The sequence below is a fragment of the Colius striatus genome, chromosome Z (genome assembly GCF_028858725.1).
Source record: "Colius striatus isolate bColStr4 chromosome Z, bColStr4.1.hap1, whole genome shotgun sequence".
Classification (NCBI taxonomy): Eukaryota; Metazoa; Chordata; class Aves; order Coliiformes; family Coliidae; genus Colius; species Colius striatus.
Genome location: NC_084790.1, coordinates 58,408,802 through 58,432,588, shown reverse-complemented (window position 1 = coordinate 58,432,588; position 23,787 = coordinate 58,408,802). Strand labels below are relative to the sequence as shown.

Below are 23,787 nucleotides of genomic sequence, written 5' to 3'. Positions count from 1 at the left end.
GATAAATTAAGACCAATCAGTTTGTTGGAATGATCAGGTAGAAAGTATCCTAAGAATTTTGTAACAAAAGAGGTACCTGCAGCCTTGACTACTAAGAAATACCTTTGGACCATGCAAGCAAATTGCCACTTAATAAAATGAAAGAAATGCAGATTTTTACTTTTTTATTTTTATTGTTAGTATGCAAAGACCATTCTAACCACTTATTGCATGAAGTCAAGCATAGCTGCAAGTAAAACGTGAAGGAAAACCAACCACTGCCCCAAAGAACTTGTAATTTAAGCTACAGCTATAGGGAAAATGCTACCAATGCACTGCAACCATTCCCATCACCTTACACAGTCTTGAGACAAAATGAACATTTCAGTTTGTCAGGGAAGAATATAATTATCAACTAAATCGTTTTGGTGAGAACGAAATGGAAATTGAAAGAATTTCAGGCTAGTACTCTTCCTTCAACTTTCCTTGCACTGTTTATTCTAGACAGGGATGGAAGAGAACAGGACAGGTATTCAGTGGAAATAATATAAAGCCCACATTAGAGTACCTCAACTGTGAGCATACAAATCTGCCTAGAGTGAGCACAATACATTACCACTGATGAGAGGAACTAAACAGCAGCAGTCAGGATGCAGTTTTAATAAAAAATTAACATCACACATTCAATCTGGAGGATAAACAAGAAAGTGAAACATCTCATTAAAATCCAGGTGAAATGTCAAGTGAAAGTACAAGGTGACTGTATCTGGATGATGTTGCTTTTGCACTATCAGGGTGACATCTTGGAACCTGAAAATATGTACAAAAGCTGAAGTATAGGATTCTGTTTCCACAACCAAACTCATGTCAGTAAAATCAATTTTTAAAAGCATATTCTTTTTTTTTAAGGTACTCTTACATACAGATAGGAAATCCTAATATAAGCAAACCAGTTTTTATAACAAAATGTTACCTAAACACTGTGTTAATTGTCAGAAATCTGATGGATTAATTATAGGTGTATGTGTACATGAATGAATCAAGGAGAGGAGAGAAGGAGACACTAATCTATCAAGTTACCAAGAGGAAAACCTGAAGCAACATCACATTAAAGGTAAAAGTGAGATCTGAAAAACTCTTATATTCTTCTGAAATGCTGTCCACAAACTATACTTAGGTAAGTAACTCAACTACTTGTCAACTTAGTAGAAACAATGATTTTACAGAAAATTATAATACAGTTTTTTCACTGGTTTTAAAGAGTGCTCTATTAACCAAGACCAATTTCAAATACGTTTAGTAAAGAAATATATTTACAAATATATGCTACTGCAACTTTTATCGGTCCTTTTAGGAATTCATGAAAAAATACCAATTCAATTTTAACCAGTGTAGGAAAAGTCTGTTACTGACTCAAGCAGAAGTAAATGATCACCCCCCAAGACCTTGGTTCAGTATAGACATTTCCTTAAATATTTTTACTAGAGTTATGCAGGGACACAGATTAGTCCTTTCTAGTCACAAGCAATAGCTTTTCAATTTTGGATAAAAACAGTTTTTAAGTGAATTAGATTAAATATTTGACATATGCTTAGAAGAGGGAAATAAGTCCACTTTGTATTTTCCACACAAAAACATAAGACAAAACATGCTGCATTTGTCATTTATTATGAGAGACACAGGTCTCTTCTGGCAGGTTTATTCAATACAGCAACTGTGATTGCGTGGCTAATACATAAAGAATCATTACCAAGTCCTTATCTTTTATCAGATTTTAGGTGAATGCTCAGGTCTAGTGGAACCCAAAGGCCAGGGAACAGCACAAAGTTTTGTGATAGTTACTTCATTTCCTTTGGATTTCCTACAAAGTGTCCACAGTAGCACTGTATTTTAATTCAACACAAATATTTAATCCTATATATAGCAATATGTTGTAGTTTTGTAACAAAACTCTAACATGTACCTGTGAGGTTGGATAGCAAACTAATATTTTTCATTTTGGCTTCCCACCTAACCATTAGTTATATGCACAAATTCATGATGCAAGTACAGGAAAAAGCACCACTCAGTCTATAGAGAAAGCCGTGACCTAGAAAAGCTGAAACGCATCCCTCAAATAAATGGATATACTCTTAATCTAATGACTACTGATACATAATAACAAGGACAGGTGTTCTCCCTTCATTCTGCCTGAACTCAGATGATAGTGAGATAACTAGTTTGCTTCATTCATTGTTGAACTTCGTCTAAATTTGTATATTAAAAAACCTCAACATAAAAATGGCCAGATTTTCAATCAGGCTTGCTTTCAAGACTTGATTTATGCCATGAAAATGTTTTATGAGAAATTTCAGGTAAAATAGCTCTCATTCCAAAATCTGAAGATTTGAAGGAAATTTAAAGAGCACAGTACTCCTGTACCGACCTTCACAATGAGCATAAACATTAGCATTCCTCTTTCCAAAGCAAAAGTTGGAGACTATCAGCAATGTCTGCCAATACTGATACTGACACTGACCTTGACAATTTGCTATTCTTAAGGTTAGTATGGAAAACATTTTCCTCCCAACGTTTGCTTTTAACCATCAAAGTCTGAGGAAAATGAATGAATAAAAAGATCCCTGTCATCTCCAATATCTAGTTCCACTAACAATGGATACGTAGCCGAAGAAAAACTCTTGTTGGGAAAACTGGTTCTGTATGTCTGTTTTTCTGACATTTGTCCTATTGATAACAGATTAGCTCAACTCAGAAAGGTACAAATCCCAGACAAGACATGCTAAAAACTGGTGGATAAGTGGGACTCCACTATATTAAGTCTAGGCCTCTTTTGTGCACGAGGCCAACAAGCTAAGTAAGGAATCTGTATACTTGAAGTAGTTTGAAAGACAAAGAGAAGATTACAGCAACTTTTCTGATGGCAGAGCTCTGGTTGTCCTCATTCAGACAAACAACTGAAAGACGTGTTGTTACTTGATGAGCTTTTTTAGGTAATATTTTGGAAGACATTGACTTTCTGCTTTCTCTTCAGTAAATGCACCAAAGGTCTTTTCATTACATGGAAACTTAACCTTAGACTGCAGAATAGGATTTTAATTATTAGGTTGGGAGCCTGGCAAGTAAGAAACAGGCTGTTACAGTCCATTTCCCTGTCTGGCCAACAGTAAACAGTAGGATCCAATTACTTAGAAGCATAAGACTTTCTGAATTACGTTTATAAAACTGGATGCTTACAGCAGTACTGAAAGGAGAAAACTAAGGAGGATAGGCATTCATGAGATGAGTTTGCCTAGAGATCTAAAGCATTCTTCAACAATAAGATAATCAGTAAAATATCATGTATCATAGGGTATCATAGCTGGACTGATAAAAGTCCTTTTCAGTCATTCTTTTTTACCAGATTTTGCAATGACTGCAGGTCCTGAAACATCATGTGCTCGAGCAGTGACCTTAATGGTGAATCAATGGCATTGTCTTGTTCATATTCAAGGATCTCAGATATTCTAACTTATACGCATCCTAAAGGACAGCATCTTACAAAATATCTCTGATATTAATTGGTTACTACTTCCTTATCCATTTTTCATCACAAGACCACTACTTCCAGTTAAGTCATTTATGAGCAATCATGTCTATGGGTATTGGTGACATAGAGAAATCACTTCCACGGCTTACCAAATTTAGAAACTATAGATGATTTCCACTGCTTTTCACCTTCTTGTAGTTTGGACAAGAGGAAAGTAACCTGAAAAGAAACAATTACTGATGGAATGGACGAGAATGAGAGGTCATTACAATATACCATGCCAATACATAACTAGTAGAGGTAAAATGGGAATAATTATTAACATTAACATTTAATGATGTAGCAGAAACCATTTGCAAAACAAGCACAGGAAAGTTTGTCAGAATGTATCTGCAGAAGTCCTTTCCACAAATCATGTGAATGCGTAACTTCATGCATTCAAAAAGCAATGGGACAATAATGGCCATTGAATACAAAAATATGGATTTTGTTTTCGGATGTCCAGGTGGAGGTTGGGAGACATTCTGGAGACATTTTACCCCTGTTTTTTATACTATTCTCCTTTCTGTTACCCTCCCTTGTCCAAACTGTTTTTAAGCAGAGACAACCAGATGTACTACTAATCTATCTGTCCTCTAGGCATTAAATGTTTACTCAGTCCCACAGTCTACTTCCCAAAGGAGTAAAATTTGCAAGACTCACACAGAATAAATGTAGAACAAATTGAGCATTTGGAATAGTGACCTTTGCCAAGGTACAAACATCACATTTTGACATGTAGGAGACATGCTGCTCAAACTCAGACCCGTGGTCTTCACAGGCATTTGTACACTTCATTTAAACTTGAACTTGTAAGCTTTAGCTTATGCAATATTAAAGTAATTTATTCTAAAAGTTATTCCTTTGAAAATGGGAAATTGGATGGAGAGGAAGTTCATGGTAGCATGTATGGTAACATGTAACAACAGTATGATACTTTGCTCTCTAGCTTCTTACTTTAGTATTTGTCTATTATTATGCCATCAGGAAGACGAGGACCTACAAATGGGTGCTAGTATTGGAAAAGAACAGAAAATCTTCCTCCGAACAGAGATAAGTCAGAACTAAAGCATAGTCTTCAGATATTAAATGGACATTGCAAGTTTGCCCCACATATGGGCCAGGTGAGAGTTTTCATCTGATATTTAGTTCAGAATTGTACTTTTGTCAAAAAATCTCATGATGGAAGCAATCTACCAAAGGAATCTGAGTTCTATGAAGGTTCCATGAGGAGAAACAAATAGTGGTATTTCCATGTACATTGTATTTTTTAAAGCCACGAAAGACTCAATCCTTTGCAGGTAAATTTGCCAACACACAAGCTGTGTATCCCTCTTATTCAGGTTTACAGAATAAATCCACATTCACCACCTTTGGATTACTTTAGCACCCTCCAGCCCTCCCCATTTTCTCCACATCCCCTGATTTCTTACCACCTTTTTGCTTTTAATGGCAACCAACCATAGTGAAGGGAGAATTGAAGAAGACTATAACAAAACTGGGGTCTGCAATGGAAAAGTATTCTTTGAAAATCAGTGCCTTCTTTCAAGCATATTTATCCTGGAACATCTACAGCAGTAAACCTTACCAGTCCTAAGAATTTCTGGTTTTCACAGTCCAGTGTAAGTGCTGGAACTTGTGACCTTAGTATTCTAGCAGCACGTATCTCTAGACCATCAGTCAATTCAATAACAGAAAATCAAGACAACAGTTTCAGAGTAGTTCATTATGATTCCTGGAAGTTATCAAGGTAATTAAAAAAAAAAAAATGCAGGTAACAACATATGTGAATTTGTGAGCCACAATTTACAGACCTCACTGCTCCACTCCCCTGCAAGTTCCCAACAAGCCCCAAAATGAACTACTGGAGAATTAGTAGAATTTGGTAAAAAATAGGTTAACTTTTAAGTCTTTGAAAACTCATGCTCTTCAAATTCCACTTCACTGGTATACCACTGGGATGCTATGCTATCTATTTGTTCACTATAGGACAACTGTGGAATTAACAGAACTGCCTGGGTTTTATGCCTAGTTTTATATTCTGAAAGGTTTGCTGTGTTTTTCTTAATCCTTAAGTTGCATATTCATTGCTATATTTTCATCTAACTGCTGTCACATTGTCATGCAGAAGGGCAAATCAGGGTCAGTTTATGTAATCCACATCAATCTGAAAAACTTCATCAGTCTTTATTTCAAGGCATTATGCAAAGAAATCTGACATTAAGAGAGCCTTAACTGACAGCAAATGAAATCAATCAGCAAATCACTAAGCCATAATAAACTCGCTCAAGTTGTAGATAACCCTTCCTCGTCCAGGTCTTTAACTACAAGGCCCACCAAATGCAGTATCTGTGCAGAAACATCTCCTTTGATTCCACTACAAATTTCTTGCAATAATACAGTGCACTGTGGGTTGTTTTTTTTTCTTGTTTTGTAAGCTATCCAAACTATAACTTTTGTAAGCTATACAAACAGATACAGGTATGTTTTATAACAATGGAATACTAAGCACATAAGTGAAAAAAGAGTAAACAAAAGATTCAGCATTATAACAAGTTTGTTTTTTTTTTTTTAGTTTAAATGTAATTAAGAATAGAAAATAGTTTGATTCTGTTCCTGCTACTAAGATATTAGTGGAATAAAGTCCATTACCTTATTAACTCCTATTGCTTGTACTTATTTGCTCAGCGTTTCTTCTTAGTTTTGGAAATTAAGAGAACCAGCACAAAAAAAGTAAGACTCCAGAAAATTCCTAATCTTTCATGGTATTTACTTCATGAATTCACTTTGTAACCCTGTGAATATCAAGAGTTTAACAGCTATGTTTCTGAATGGATTTATCTGTGTTACAACAGTCAGTACACATTGCAGATAATTTCAAACAATACAGTCACATCCAAGCTACACTGTGGTTATCGGGTAAAATTACTCCTTTTCTGAAGATACTGCACAAAGATACTGCAGTTTCAAAATACAGGATTTCTGAAAAGTAAGAAAAAAAAAAAAAAGCCTAAAAGAAGATGCTGTGAAAGCTACATTTATTATAGTCCATTATTGAATGCTTTATTTTGTAGTTGCAGCATTTAGGAATCTGCCTTTATTCACAGAGGCAGCTTTGAGTACATATTGAGATCACTATATCTCTAGAACATTTTTCTCATAAAAGAATAGTGACTAGAAGTCAATAAAGATGTTTCCTGTTGGGTCCTTTTGCTGTAAGATACAGCAACTTGGCAACCAGCTGGAAAAAAAAAAAAAACCAAAAAAAACCCAAAAACACAATAACAAAGCATTCTAGGATTACAAGCAGAAAAAAACGCTAAATAAATAAACTTGGCGAATTAAGATCAGATTTTACACAGCTCTTACAGAGCTTTCTTGTATATCAGCAAAGATCATTCATAACAGATTATCCACGATATAAATGTCGTAAAGTCTAAGTGGAGAAAGGCAGATAGTTACGTGATTACTTGACAGGGTCAAGAAAGAAAATTTTCCATTAAGAAAGGTTACTGAAAGGTTAAATAATTATATACTAACTTTGGCATTCAAGATAATCAGCAGCAGATCTTAACTGAGAAGTTTTTACAAAACTAATAACACTTATGAAAGAGGCTGGACAAGAGTTAGTAGTGTCAGAAGCAGAGAGAGACAGCTTTCAGTAATTGATTAATTGGTGATTACAGATACTGACTTTGATACTTACAGTCCCATGGTGCCAAAGACTTAACAAGGCTGAGGTGCAATCAGATACAAAGCTGAAAACTACAAAGCCTTCTGAGATAGACTCCATTTATTAGAATGAAGAAAGACAAAGGAAGAAAGAAAAAAGGATTGCTGAGAAAGCAAGGGAAAGAAGCCAATGATAAGAAGAAGGGAAATGAGGAAAGGAGAGACAGAAATAAAATGCCCATAAAGGACAGGGAGGAAGAGATTGCTAAAAGAAATTCTGTGAAGAGGAAGTCAGGAACACAGTGAACCCATAGAAAGGGGAACGAGTGTGAGATTCAAATTATATGCATTATATTCAGGACTCTCTTAAAAGGGTTTCTCTTTTCTGAAGTATTAACAGGAAAAAACCACAATTACTTCCTCTGTTAAACAGCCTTGCCACTAAAAAAAAAAAAAAAGCTCCAAAGCAGAAGTACAAGATTACAAGATTTAAAATACTAATAATTCCATTTTTAAGAAGCTACTCCACGATTAATTTCCCCCACTAAGTTCTCATATCAGAGGTGATTTATGTTTGAAAGACTTGTCTATGAAGAGAATAAAATCTGATGACAGAATTATGATGAAATCACTTTGAAATCACTTGTTTCCTCAATTTGGTACAAACTTTATTATTGACAAGTAAATACAAGAGTGAGGAAGTGTTTATTATTTTGAGAAAAAATAGCAGCAGAGTTATACATACCTTTTACCTTCTCCTCTATCAAGCATAAATCTACAAGTAACGAACAAATGAATATAAATACACATTTAAGAGCTCCTAACACATTAAACTGCATTTATGTTTGCCCAGTCAATTAGAAAAAATGGTCCTACATCAACAATCAGATAATGCACGACTAAACCATACGTGAATATGTAATTTACATAAAATAAATGGCAAGAACCTACTCTTTCATAAATTGTAACGATTATACACTAACATTGAAGATGTGTCAGTACTTGACTACATTACTACCACTACTATAAGCCATTATGTTATTACTGCACTTCTCATTTCATTACCTCAGAACACCTGAGAAACATGACAAAGTTCATATAAATCCCACGTGGACTTCCTAAACCTGCATGAACAGATGGACACATGCTGAAGACACAGGGAGAGCAAGACAGAGGGAGCACAAGACTAGTGTGGTGGTTGGTGAGACGGAGAGGCAGAGGGCTAGGAGCAACAGAAAGACAGAGAGACGCGGAGTGAGCAAGCATGCAGCAGAGAGAGCACTCACGCAGCACACACAGGAGTGTGCACACAAGGCACAGGGACAGACTGTGTGCAGCAGAGAATGACAGCGTCTGGCGCAGAGAGAGAGAGAGAGAGGCAGACAGGATAAAGTGAAAACTTATCCATCTCAAACCCACCTGGAGGAGAGAAAGAACAGCCCAAGTGTATGGCATCTTTCAAAATTAAGAGAGAGCTTAGTCATGAAAAATACAGATTTATCTACTTGAGTCCTTGGTTACAATAAATTTTCTTAATATGCAAGGGATTTCCAACAGTCAGGTCACATCCCAGGTGAAGGGCGCGCAGCACTCAAAGAAATGCCTTCTCCTAAGACCTATAAATACTAATACAGATACATGCATGCGCACTCCTTTTATGCCGGAGGTCTGCCTATGGTCTTTTTCACATAACACATAAATGCATTAACTATTCACGTCCTCATTACAGTCACTCAAAAAACTTGCCTATTTGGATTCTCTAATTCATATAAATCCTGTAAAAATCAACGTAAGATCGTCTGTAAATATCGGTTGTCTTCCAAATCAACATCCAGAGGCAATATCACTACCAGATATTAGCAACCAGATATTAAAGAAGGAAGAACCTCTTCATGCCAAATACTGACCAAAAGGAACCGGCACATATTAATAGGGCCGATTAATAAAACACACAAATGGAGACTTTGGAGACAGAGGTCAAGGTAGTTCCCATGACACAGAAAATTATTACTCTTTCCCTAATTGCACATCTGCAGGCAGCTATCACATGTGAACAACAGGGGCTATATGATCACACAGGCATACCCAGGTCTTCCGGGCACACAGCGGATGTGATTCTGACAACTCACAGCTAGTTTCTTCTTGACCTTTTTTATCCTGACAATGTCTGAATAAATCTGTTACTTCCCTGTATTAGAACATCTGAGACATCCTACATACAGACAATGCTCCTCTACTTTGTTTAAACAGCTCTTGTACTACCCGTAAAACTAATCCGTGACAGTAGATGCAAAGCACAAACTACGTCTATGGGGCAAAGCCACTGACTTGTTTGGTGTTAGCCTTCCCTATTTGGGCATCAAGTACTTATACATCGAGTATGCATTACACATCCTACTGCTATTGCAAAACTAGTCTGAGGTACTGAAATTTGCTTCAAGAAGTTTCTTTAATACCAGTTCTTAGCAATATGTGTCTACACCTCCAAGGAACAGAAGTTTATTGTGAGCATATGTCAACGCTTAAATATTTACACAAGAATGTTTAAAGCCTTATCTGGCTTATTTGGGGATTTATGCATTGGTTTTCAGGTCAAATTGCTTGCCATGAGTATTAATTATGTATTTGATGTGCAAGTACTTGAGACAATTCAGAATAAATCTTCTGAAAAAAACACTTTTTCTGTGAGCCAATAACGTTTTTCTGAAGACAGAATTCAGATTACCCTCTTCCTAAAGGCATAGCACAATTCAATTTCTGTATTTTTTACTGGTTAATTTAAATAGTCCTCTGTCAAAGAAGAATACCAGAATTAGGAATCCTGTACTACAGAATACCAGAATTAGGAATCCCGTACTACTTCAGTTGCCCTTTTCACCCTATATCCTGCACTTACTGGAGGCTTCACATACAGTTCCACTTCTTGTCTCTAGTGGGAACACTCAGGCATGGCCAGAGTAGCACGCCTTAAATCCTGTTCTCTTGTGTTTCAGCTGTTTGAAGACCATACTGTATTGTCCACTTTCAAACTTCACTAACAAACAGCATGACTCTGTGACATAATATCCCCTCATAGCAATTAAATACCAGCCAAGAGTGTTTCAAAGCAATAGCAGTCATATCATTTACTCTTTGAGATATTGCACTTTTTTCATTACTTATCCATCTCAAGTGACATTTTCAAACTATTACAATAATTTGTGTTACAGTTTCCAAGAATTTAACAAATGCCTACGAATTCATGCTTTTGCCACTTGGCGTGGGGCTTTAGAAGACACTCACTGCAAGGACATTCTTGTCGAATAACTTATATTTCAATCTATTATTTAATTTTGCAATCCAAGGGTCATTACATAAAGTGCAGGCTTTGGAGAAGACACACAGAACTTTGTGTGCTAAATATTTCATTTCAGTATCTAAAGGTCAGTCACTGGTAACACAGTCTTTAAAAGAGGTACACCACTTCCTGTACAGCTTGACAATTACTACACTTGCAAATGAGTTTGTTTGATCAGACCTGTAACGATTTACAGTATTTGGAATGTGGAATCCATTTGCTAGAAATAACAGCCTTCAGGTTTTACAAAATAATTAAGTATGCCACAAAAAGGCAAATTCCTCATAGCTGAGCTTACAGTCAAGCATTTTGGGTTCATTATGCCATTTGCACTTTTTCCCTATAAAGAAAGCATTTTTTTCCCCCAAGAACTATACATATAGAGACAACTGAAGTTTTTAGACTCCATTTTAGACTCCAGGACTTCCACTATTCCCAGTGACAATAAATATAGAACCCCAATGCTAACAAGCCCATCAAACAGATTAAAGACAGCAGATTTCATTCAAAATGCCTTTAAAAGGCACTTGCTTTCCGAAAATTTTGGAGTAAAGATAACTTATATAGATGCGTATGCATACACAAATATAATAGGCTTTTTTCTTCTTATATGACGAAACAAGCGATACATACTGAACCAATGCATATAAAGTTATTATCAATTACCAATTCCAGACACTTACTATGAATTGGTTGCCTGAACAACAAAAATGCACTCTTCTGCACAGCCAGTGCTTCATCCCTATCCTACTGTGTAATCTAGGTTCATAATTTTTATTAAATCTTTTAAAAGAAGCCTCAAATATCAATAAATTTTGACTTGGAAAAAGCCTCCTTATATCTAACACTTGCAGATAACAAAGCTTTTAACTGAGACGTACCTGTCATAGACTATCTACAAAGTACATGTAGAAGTAGAGATTACAGAGACCTACGTGCAAACAACTACACTGCTGTTTTAATAAGAAGAATTCATAAAGTGATTACTAACGGCTTACTTCATTCAAGATTGCTGGATTGACCTCAATACAGTTTTGTATACAGTGACATTAAAATCTATTACCTGACTCGCAGCTATAAGAACTAACTTTTAAATTAAAATCTCTGTAATGTAGTTAGAAAGATATGACACAGGCACTATGTGACTAGAGACAACGCGCAGAAAGGGAAAGAAGAAAAGGAAGTGCACAGTGAGACAGACTGTAAACCATGGATGCTGTTGTGTACCTACAGAGTAACCACATGTAATTGGAGCTGTCAGGTGAACAAGAAAGTATGTTTACAACACTACATCACCAGTAAGATACCCAGCGCATACACTGCTATGTGTTAGTTACACTGCAAGCACTCTGTACAAAGCTAAAGTGCGACTTTCTATACTCGTGTTTCTCTTCACCTTATTACAAAGGCAGACAGAAGGAATACACTGTCTTGCAGACGTGTCTACAAACATTCTGAAGGCTAAAAAAACCAGGAGTTGGGATGGGATTGGGGGTGGGGAGAGGTGGTGGAGACAGGACAAAAGTCAGCCACCAGTGAGTAGGCCACCAAATTAGAAGAGCAGAATTTCAAAGCTGGCGATTTCCATGACAGCTTCTTTGAAAAGGTGCCGCCTGTGGAACTTTTTGCACAGCCTTAAAAGCGATCATCCTGCACTGGGGAAGCATTTCCAACTCTAACCCCTGCTAGAGATGTATAGCTGTGTTTATGAAAGTTCATGGGAATCACAAAGTGTTACACATTACTACTTTATCATAGAAACACGGTAACATATATATCATTTAAATCTTTCTCATGATGAAACATGTACATGCTAGAGGACAGTGACAAATGTCCAGCTTTTCCTGAATGTTTGATTTTGTGACCCCATTCCTGCATCTAGAATAGAAAACCTACAATAAATTAAAAAGGATTGCTCAGAATGGTACATGTACTGTGCAATACTTCCATTGTCTGACTTTCCTGCACTTTACATGACTAGCTTTCCTCTCTCTGATTCACACAGAGGAGCACAATGAAAGAAGTATGCATTCACTCTGCCTTTCATTTTCTCATGGAGAAAACAAAATGTTCTGCCTAAGGAGGCATTGCACAGAATCCATTTTCAGGGCTGAAAACAGGCACACTTTCAGTTCGTTTCCCCTTTGTTCCCATTGCTTCCTCCTAATAAAATTAGTATTTGAAACATACCTGTCTTTAAACCTACATGAACAAAATACCTTCTATACGTAAGTACTACAAATAGCAGTTTCCTTTCAATAAGGAATGCTCCAAAATCACTGTTACCTCTGAAGCTGTAATATGGAAAAATCTGATACTGACTAAGAAGCAGTGTAAAAATCCCATCTTTTTTTCTTTCTTTCTTCCTATTTCATTTGTCTTTCTTAAATCGGGAGGAGGTGGCAGAAAGGAAGGGTAGAGTAGAGTGATACTAATTTTTAAATATAACATCTGCGTTTTTCCATGGTCATCTTCACAGTCTGTTATTTAACGTCATAACTGCAAAATGAAAAGACCACATAATCTCTGAAGTACCATATTCAAGGGTACATAAGGAAATTCTTTCCCTTTCAACTGTTGACTGCAATAGTTTTGAAGCTTTTTGTTTTCCATACATTCAGGGTGGTCTATCTTTTTGCTCTATCTCATGCAAAAAGGGGGGGGGGGGGGGGGGGGGGGTAGAGAAACAGGATTATTTTAGACTCTAATCTGAAATGCTACAACCTCTGGCCTGCCCTTCAGCCCTTCCACTGCTAAGGTCTCTAGGTGCAGTTTGGGTAGCTGCAGGGTGAAGTCATTCCTGGCTGCTGCAGTCCGTGACAGCAAGGTCTGATCTCTGACCTAAAGGGAAAAAAACAGCATCAATGGTAATTCCCCTTCAGACACATTAACTGGGATGAACTGGGTCCCCTTGAGCCCACTGAGTGGACTTGCATTGATCGCTGGACCTGAAATCCATGAATAAATTTAGGACTAATTGATTTTTTGTTGCAAATAAATCTCTAATTCAGAGTGCTAGGAGAGAATGTTAAGAAGAAAAAGCATCTTCCCCTGTTCTGAAACAAGGAGGAAAGGAGAGACACACTAAGGGCTCCCGAGCCCACCTGGTACATACGTTACACAGACAGGTTCCCTGCAAAAACCTCGTACGAGAAGCAGTAAGTGTGCTGCTGATTCAAACTAACCTCAGCTAGGACATTAAAAAGTTCACGTGGTCATGCAAACAAGAAGCTGGTGTGAGAGTTCAGATGACTGGAGGGAGATCGTATCAGTGCTCCGCAGTAAGGTCCGTTTAATATCAAATTCCGGTAAACCCCAGATTAAAACGCACAATCCTCAAAGTCAAATGAACCAATCTGTGGCTCAGCAATTAAAAAGACAAAACCAAACCGATAACACACAATCCGTGGCCTGCCACCAGGTCTGTCACCGCGGACCCCCCGGGCGACACGCCGCGGGTGGGCGCACAGTCTGCAGCGGCCCGCGGAGCCGCCGCTCCCGGCGCGGCGCGGCCCGGCGCGGCCCGGCCTGCGCGGCGCGGCTCGGCCGGTGTCGCACTGCCACCTGCTGGCCGCGGCGAGCGCCGCAGCGTCACGCGAGAGGCGTTTTGTGTCCTCCCGCGCAACTGGGCTGCGGGCGCGGCGTGTGCCCGCGCAGTGCAGCGGCTCGTTAGTGTGCCGACACAGATGCCGAGCCGCGTGTGTCTGACACGTAACTTCCGCGGATAGCTTTCGCCTACCCTCTGCCGCCGTGCAGCCGTTTTTCATTGTGTTTAACACAAAAATTACCGTGGCCACTTCCAGGAGTTCCCCGAAGTCAGATTACAATCTAATACTGACAGATAGACGCACATACAAACGGATATTAGTACAAATAAATGACATACACCCATTTGATGTAGACTGTATCTGTTTAGCAGCACTAAGTCAGGACTGTAAAAGTAATTTAGCATCTTCAACAACAACAATACACAGGCTAAAACATATACTAAACACATGTGAATCAATGGATGCACCATTTACAAAATGCGATTAAAAATAAACTCCAGCGTTTCTTGGTGCCCAAAAGAACAGACCGGACAGGAATTAAAACACACTGATCTTAAGTCCCAGGTTACTTTCCTATAATCTTTTACAGAATTAGATTTTTTTTTGTAAAATGTTAGTTGTGAGTGAACATATTTCAAACAACAGCACGGCCTTTGAAATCCAATCTGATTGAGAGAGGTATGCGTGTGTAAATCTACTGATATAAAGAAGAATTTATTTTATTCGTTGCTCTGTTCTGTGGGAATAGGGAGCCCTACATTTCCCAAGTTGACCTAAAGAATTCCTGTCAATACCTGTGGCTGCCAAACATATGCACTATGATGCAATTTTTATAACAGGAAAGGTCCTCTACACATTTTTTGCACACATAGTGCACTAGGTTTAGCATATACAGTCCTGTGGAACAAACATACTCTCTGGAGTGTTCTGTCAGCATGTGTAATTCCAGTCAGATGTTAACCTTGCTGAATATAACAAAATGCATTACTTTAAATACATACAAATATATATATGTATACACACACACACACATACTAGGTGTGAAAATGTATTTATGCACACACAGAGACACACATATACATTCATTCGTTTTACTTGATTATGGCTTATATGTCCCAAATTTTCAGTGTCTTTGCTGCCAGTATGAACATAGATAAAAGAAAACATTAATGTGGATTAAGGTACTAAGAATTTATCAACATCAAACCACCAGTGTTTTGCCTTCTACCCTTCTGAACCGTAGTCAATAGATCTAAATATTTTACTGCACCCTGGCCAATTCATTGTTTGATGTTTAAAAACTCACCCAGAATCAAAGAAAATTTATTAAATTTCAGCCCCCAAATGAGATACTATTAGCTTTGAAAGTCAAGTTTAACTGCGATATTGATGATTCTCTTTTTTCTGTGACAAAATTCACGAGGGAAATCCCTATGTCAAAGTACAAAAGCAGATTGCTAATACTAGAGGGAAAAAAACAATGTATAAGCAATGTAGGTGTAATACACACACAATGCAGCCAGTGGAAGTCCTTTTAACCCTATTAGTTTCAAACTCTACGTTTCAGTATTGGGGCCTGACACTCACTGAACAATAAAGTACAAAAGCCGTTTTTTAAATGGCTGAATTATGATAAACATATGCTGCTAATACTGCTGCAACAGAAAAGTACCTACTGGCTTCTTAAAGAGCATGGCATTTGATGTGAAGACTCGCAACCAAACACAAAAAAAAAAGAAAAACAAAAAAAAAAACACCAGAAGTTTTTGTGCTTGCAAATACTTCGATAAGTGGATCTCGTTGTCAATATGCATACTGATAAGCAGTAAGTGAAGCTGGAGCCTTCCTTTGAAAAAGACAAGGATTCAGGAAGAAGATTAAGCATATACTGTACAAATATCACTAGCAGTGAAAACAGTCTTCAAGTTGGCTACATGTTCACCGAATGGGAAGCTATAATGGGTGTGCCTGCGTGGAGTCATGCTCGATAGGCCACACTTACACATGAAATTATTAAAGTTCGAAATCAGTTTCATCACTTCATGGTTATTTGCTTTTTGAGACCTAGAAAAGTAATAACAGGAGTTGTGAGACCATGATTATTTCCTCATTCTCTAAGGAAGTAGGAGCAGTACTCACATCCTTACATTACGGAACTATCAGGCAAAGGTAAAACTCACAGGTTTATTGTTTTAAAACAAACAAAAAAAAATACAGGGAGAAAACCCATCCTAAATAGTTCAGCTTTATTGTGCAAATTTCAGAGTTTTTTTTTATTTAATGATACCTTTTTTCCTCCACGTGAAAAATCTAAAGCAAGCCTATTTTATGCGAGAGGTCTCCGTAGGCTAGCATTAGGCTCCTAATGCGGCAATCTAAAAAACCTAATCATCAAACCAGGCCTATTGCAGTGATTAAAAATGTCTAAAACCAGTTCCACATCCCTAGACTCAAAAATTAATAGAGAGGATGAAAAAAAATTATCTGTAGCCAATGTTAGTGTAGATTCTGGTAGTGTAGTGCTGTTTCTGATTCTGGTAAACATAATTTTGGCCAAGACGGTGAAAAATTGCAAGAGTGATTTTATATAGAGAATAGTGATTACTGCAAGAGTGGGCTGTTAAGTATGATCATTATATTTTTTAGTTTAGGCTTACATAAATGTGTCTGAAAACCATAAATGGATCCACAACTCTACTACAACACTCAAAACTTCTTAAAGCAAAGAAGCACAGTGACTTACGACAGTGTTTAACTTTCTAATTAATTAAGAGAGCAACATAGAAAACAACACTATGGTCACTCAATTTAAAATCAATAAAGTACTGATGAATTCAGATCAAAGCTAAAACTGAATAATAAACTGAAGTTACGTTATTGACTGAACCAAGGTGTAGAATTTGATGGGCTAATCCTTCATGTTCAAAAAATACATTAAAAATTCCTTGTTGATCAGAAGTAACAGCAGTTTTGCCTACAGTTCACTTTTATTCTCGCTGCTTTGTTTTCCCGGTGCACAGTTTGAGCTGATACAGAGACAGGGTGCCACATGCTAGCAAGTTGTAAATGGTGTTAAGGTGTGTTTATCCCTCCCTAACATCTTTGACTGATTACCTGAGATTTTAGTTCCTTATGCATTCTGCATGTGACATGAAATTAATAAAAATGTTTTTTAGAACTTCTTAAAATAGAAGGAAGCAGTTTGAATACAAACCACATCTTAGTCTTAGCCACAGTGGTGTTAGTATGTGGCTGATTTAGCTGCATAATGTCCATACCTCAAGAATGGAGGCAGTATTGCACAAATCAAGGACATGCACATTTACTGAATATGGTCTTTTGACTTCTTCCATGAGAAGCACTTCAACAGAAATGTAAATAGAGTAACTCATTTTGATGGTCAGGTCTTTGTAGAGTGACTCAAAATGATCATGGAACTAGGGAGAATAACAAAGAAACCTGTGCATATTGGTGGATGTTGCCAATATAGATTATGTTTCTAACAATATATCCATATATTGTCATTCCTGAGTATGGGCTCTCCAGGGAATACAGATCCCAAAAGATTTGCTGAAGGATTTGGCACACATGACACCCAAAAAAGTACAGACCAGAGCACCCTGTTGGATCCAAGAGACAATCTGTTAATATCAGTTTCTTACTACAGCCTGAGTCTGCCTTGAAAATAAGGAAAACACTCAAGAAGCCTATATTCATCTTATTGAATAAGGGTCTATATAATTACCGATACAACACTTTCCATCAGGATGTTTCAGGAATCAAGAGTCACTCCGTAAGTAGAGTCTGCCTGAGAGGTGATTGAATTGCTTAAGCTGAAGGCACTTTAAATTAAATATCTGAAAACTGGGAAACTATAGCCACAGTGAGTGAGTGAGCAAAATAGGCGAGGAATAATGTTGGGAACCAAAACAGTCAATTGAACTGAAAAAAAAAATCCTAAAACTCTTTTTATTGTTTGTTGGTTTGGGTTTTTTTGCCCCAAGAAGGCCACACCGTACTAAATCACAGCACATCATGCTTAGACAAAATAGTGCCTCATAGGAGTAAAAGGGAAAAAGAGCTACATGGTAAGAGTTGAATGGATACTTCTTACATAACCATCACAATTAGGTTTGATTACTCACAAAGGCCAGCAGACTGTTGCATATTCTCATCAAAGTAAGGAATATGTGCTCAAAGCCAAGAGTCTGACTTGTGTTGACAGTGGAGTTTTTAATTAGCATTTACACATCCCCTGCTGTAGGTAGCCATTCGTGAATGTAAATAGGCATACCAAATATTTCTTTGAATTGAAAATCCGCTATAGATTTCTGTACTAGCATACAGATTTAGTGACAGCTCTTTAGATTACTGACATGCAAATCTGTATTTAAATACAATACATGCCATTTCATAGGTGGCTTTTAAATGAACATTAATTAATGCATAATAGCATTTGTGTAAGACAACATCTCATAAAACTGATGTTTTGGGGATGTTTGGCTGCTTCTTTTTTTTCTTAAAGAGTAGTTAAGATTCCCAAAATTCATTTTCAATGTAGAATACTGTCCCAGGCTTACCTGCAAGTTGAATTCAGGCTTTCTCATATTATGACACACACGGACAAACACTACATGCTGTGCTGAATAAGATGCTCATTTCATCCAGAGTTGTTTTCCGCAGACATTGACCACTGAACTTAACTGTAGTTGCAGGATGTGCACTATAATACATCCTGTATTTCAGTGACCTTGGACCGAAAATGAACCCATATCTGGAGAAAATATCAGTTAATGCATTCAGTAATTCCACAGCTCTCCAAACAAGGATTTCTCTTTACTGAATGCAAACCACACAAAATTATTTAACCTTTAAAAAAAACCAAAACAAACCCCGCACCAAAAGGCAAAGACAAATGCACTCTGAATTAGTTATTTAGATATGTCTAAACTGAAAACAGTTAAGTACATGGATATGACATTCAGCAATGTCTTATCTTTGGTTTGTCAAGGTTTTTAAATCCCTGTTCAGCTGGAGTACCATTTTTAGCTTGGCTAGGTCAGAATGACACTGAACAATATGAGTGATGACACACTAGACAGCTATATGGACAGAGTTGTCATCAGTAAGCCAGCTGTGCTAACACCTGTATGTCCTGCACAACTGATCTTTAGGAACAAGGATCAAGGAAGTACTAGGAGGGGAACAAAAGTCTTTCATAAAACATTGACATGAAGAGGTGCTAATTTGAGACGGAGGAGAAATTGTAATCTTTTTTTTGTTTGGGTTTTTTTTATCAGAGAGAAATAATAACTTGTTTCCTACTAGAAAGTTCTTACAGCAGTCATTTAAAATGTTAATATTCTAATTGAGTTTTCTTTGTGATTTTATTGCATTTACACGTGCTCACTGTTTCAATAGTCTTGTGCTAGGACCAGTTTAGAACAATCACGGACCACAGGAATGAAAAGACTCAAGAGTGCACACAGAGAAGCAGGCTTCACTCTGTTAATATGTCTAAATAAATTAGAAGAACTACCTCTGGCAGTGACATTGGGCTAGGGAAAAAAAAATTAAGTTGAGATCTCTAAAACAAGAGCTTTAAAATCACTATAGAGATAACTATATTTAGTTACATGTCTATAACAAGAGTAGAGATCCTAGTTAACTCATAGAAATGTGGCTGATAAGTACACCTAAAAGTATAAGGTCATGTCTATTGAAGTCTGATTGTGAGAGCTAATTTATGCCTCATAGACGTTCTGTTTTTTTAAAGGCCTGATCAATTTGTGGTCTTCTTTCTGAAACGAATAATTCGTGCCAAATACACTGAGCATTTTTACTGAGCATTTTTCATTTGTACATTGACTTAAAACTGTTGTAAATTAATTTCTTAAAAGCCATGAAAGAACCATAATAAGGAAATGCATGTTATTGCTATGGACCACATCAGAAATATCAACCTAATGGTACGATGTTACTAATTCTCAAGTCTTCAGTGGTCCCACCCCATCCCCAGCTGTCTCTTTGTCCTATATTAAAGCTGTCATTAAACTGGACAAAGCAAGAGAATTTTGTCATTGTATTTCAGGATTAGTACAGTGTTTAGATTTTTTTCAACAGAGAAAACTGTGGGGCCCGTATCTCACACATAGCCAGTTTAGAGACATTTTGGAGAAGACAACAGGGGTGAAAGGGGAGCAGCAGTCAGGCAATGAAACACAGTGGTGGAAGGATTTCACGGCATGACCGCTGACAGGTATGTGTGAAAGTTGTTGTGCCAGCTGGCGTATGAACCTTTCAATCAACAGAAATGAAGTGCATTACAGAAGCAGATGAAGAGTTTTTCTGACCAAGTGACAGAAGGAAACGAGCACACTGGATAGGTGCTTTGATCCCTGAACTGTCCCAAAAATGTCAGAATGTGTTACTAACTGACATTAGGAAAGATTTTGGGGGGGGAATTTTTGTGTGTTTTTTACTGACTCTTTATCACATCACAGGGTTCATCAGCCTCAAAGGGTAGTGGGTAGCAGTCTGAGCTTGTGAAGACATGGTATTTTATTAACCTGTTAAAATGGCCAAATCCTAAGCAACCAGGGCTGGGATAGGCTGAAAATTATGCCAGGCCATAAAGCTTGTCAAGACTTTAATAGGTAAAAATACAAGAGGAAACGGAATTTTTTTGTGCCTGTACAGGCTGACCTACTGGGATGACTTCCCAGGGTGGTATTTCAGGCAGGCAGGTTAGAGAAGATGTACTAGGGAGGCTAAAGTAAAGGCGAGTACAGCACTGTACCGGGTGCCCTGATGTTGGCAGTGGGGGCTTCAAGGCAGACTTGGTGAGAAGAGGCCGGGACTGCCTGACACTGAACACAACTGTTTCCAGCTGTCTTCAGCTGACCCACCATGGGACACGGATGAGCCCAGCAGCCAAGGTGGTGGCCTCTCTGTGAAAATGTATGTAAGAAAGGGCAAAAACCACCACCGAGGGGCGGGGGGGGGGGGGGGGGGGGGGGCGGGGGGAAGTGAAAAATAGTTCTGAGAACAAAGCAGGGAGAGGGAAGCTCTTGAGGCGTCAGATCAGGTGTTTCCCTGCAGCCCTTGCAGAGAACTGTGCTGGAGTACATGTCCGCACTGTAGGTCATGATGCACCCCACGCCAGAGCAGGTGGATGGGTCCTGAATGAACCAAAGTCCACGGAGAGACCACACTGGAGCAGGTATTCTTGATGGACTGCAGCACATGCCAGAGCATGGAAACAGTGTGAGAAGCAGGAAGGAGGTGCAGAGAGTTGTTGCAGACTAACTTCAATCCCCTGCCCCTCATCCCTCCCCAGCACCTTGGGGCATGGCAGAGGAGTCAGGAGTGAAGTTGAGCCTAAAAGGCCAGAGGATGCTGATATTTTGTCATTGTCTCCAACCATTCAAATCTATTTTAATAAATAAACTAAAATATTTTCCCCAAATCAACTCTATTCTACCTATGGCAGTACCTAGTATGCAATCTCCCCATCTATATCTCAACACACAAATGTTCTGATCCTATTTTGTTCCCCTGACTTGTTGAGGGGGGAGTCAGAGAGCAGCTGGGTGGGAATCTGGCTGTTGGCCAAGGCTAACCCACCAAAAGCCCTCAAACTAAGAAGCAAAACAAAGGGAAGTCTGAAGATTTTAGCAGAGATAGAGTAATATGATTTCTTCCACTAACAGAATTATCATAACCAATAAGTTATTAACTATGTGTGCTAAAAAATCTAGTTGTATAAAATGAACAGATTTAGTGTCTCTTACTCTGTTTAAATCAACATGTTATTAAGTACAGAAGAAATTAATAACGAAATATAGTCTATCAAGGAGTATAACAAGGTTGTATTTATAGCAAACAATAACTTCTCAACATATTTTTGAAGGAATCATTTATTTTTCACACATAATAAAAGGACTATAGATGGGTTTTAAAATAAGACATTTACTTATACGCTTTTATGACATGACTTTTTAAGAAAATTCTTCAACTTGTATGTATTTTTGTTGCCGTATTGCATCTTACCTTAGGCTTGTCCCTTTTTTAAAAAGAACAGAATTCAGGTCATGTACATAAATTCTCTCAGAGGCCAATGTTTAACCCTGTTCTACTTCACCAAGTTTTTCACTTTTATATTTGTCTTCAATATTTAGATAGTATAAAACCAAAGTTCTTTTATGTTAATGGTTATCAGGAACTCTTGTGTAAATATTTCACTGTGAGGGTGACGGAGCAGTGGCACAGGCTGCCCAGGGAGGGTGTGGAGTCTCCTTCCTTAGAGGTCTTCAAAACCTGACTGAACACGTTCCTATGTGACCTGCTCTAGGTGGAGCTGCTTCTGCAAGGGGGTTGGACTAGATGATCTCTAAAGGTCCCTTCCAACCTCTACCACTCTATGATTCTATGAAATAATCCAGCTTCAAGTGTCAGATTAAGGTAGTTGAGTCTTGTCATGACAAGACTCAGGATAAGATAAAACCCAGCCTTCTAAAGAATATCTTGCAGGTTGTGAAGGATATGGAATTAACTGTTAACGGTATTTCCTCTCTTAGCACAGCACATGCTCCAGTCCCTCAAAATTTATACTTAATGATGTTTTAAAAAGGTGGTTCTGAAAAGGTCTTAAAAGAATCATTCTGGGCACAAGCACATCCAAGCACTTGTTGACAAAGCCAAAAGTACAATATTAGATTTGCTATCTGGTTGGATGGGAGGCAGGCAGAGTGAGGAGAAGCAGAAAGTGTTGTAAATGATCCCTTGTCTAGAGCTGTATTAGAAGCATGCACAGAGATTGTTTCCCTCAGCTCTGCATCTTCTTGCTTTGTTTGCTGAATGTTACACTCAAGTATACCAAAAGGCAGATGATCTAGTACCTAGATTGCTGTCTTCTGGAATTCTTGTAGTGTTAGAGTACAGAAAAGAATGAGGTCACTTTAATAGATACCAGTGTATACCGTTTTATCCTAAGATTACAAAGGATGTCTGTAAAATCCCTCTGAGCTCTATAGGCAAAAATTTAGCATTATGCATTGATAACACAGATTCGGAAGTGATGCAGTGGAATTTTGTGGATATTTTCTCCTGAATACATCAACATAGAAATACCACAATGTTCAGTTTCAAACTGCCATAAATATACCCACAGCTAACAGTAATACTCTTTCAACTGCAGATGATTCTGAACTTTATCCATTTTCTTTTTTGAAAACAAAAGCCGCTTCCAGAAATTCTATAGGGTGAAAGACAGGCTTGTGGCTCCTTTACTAGTATTTAATCCACTTCACTGTGTTCTGATTTTTCACTGTGTGAGAAAACCTTTAAGGACAACAGGATAAAATGGATACTTTACACGTAAGCTATGTTCATTAATGTTTGATAATTAGCTACCATTATGACGTAAGGTTTAGATTTTGGATATTTCCCAAACAAAGATCAATAATTTCCCTATGTTCTTCTAGGAGAAATGATAATGTCTAATTATGAATGATTTACAATCAGTTCTCTTTAGTTCCTGCTGAAAGGAGCATCCTGACATTTCTAATTCTTATATTTTCCTCATTCTTTAGGTTCACAAACCAGAAAGAATAAATTACTCTACTACTCAATAATAAGCCATTCAGGCCTAACAACTACATACACCAAGAACTAAGAAGCAGATG

General features: G+C 37.8%; 1 protein-coding gene across 1 annotated transcript in view; it reads right to left on the bottom strand.

Moving 5' to 3' along the window:
• The window catches only part of CCDC171 (coiled-coil domain containing 171), a 128,559-nt gene that overhangs the window by 9,181 nt on the left and 95,591 nt on the right, over positions 1 to 23,787 (bottom strand). The window contains 3 exon segments of the mRNA XM_062018832.1: positions 13,257 to 13,394; positions 13,955 to 14,349; positions 16,104 to 16,165. Coding sequence (XP_061874816.1) covers positions 13,257 to 13,394; positions 13,955 to 14,349; positions 16,104 to 16,165 — 595 coding nt within the window.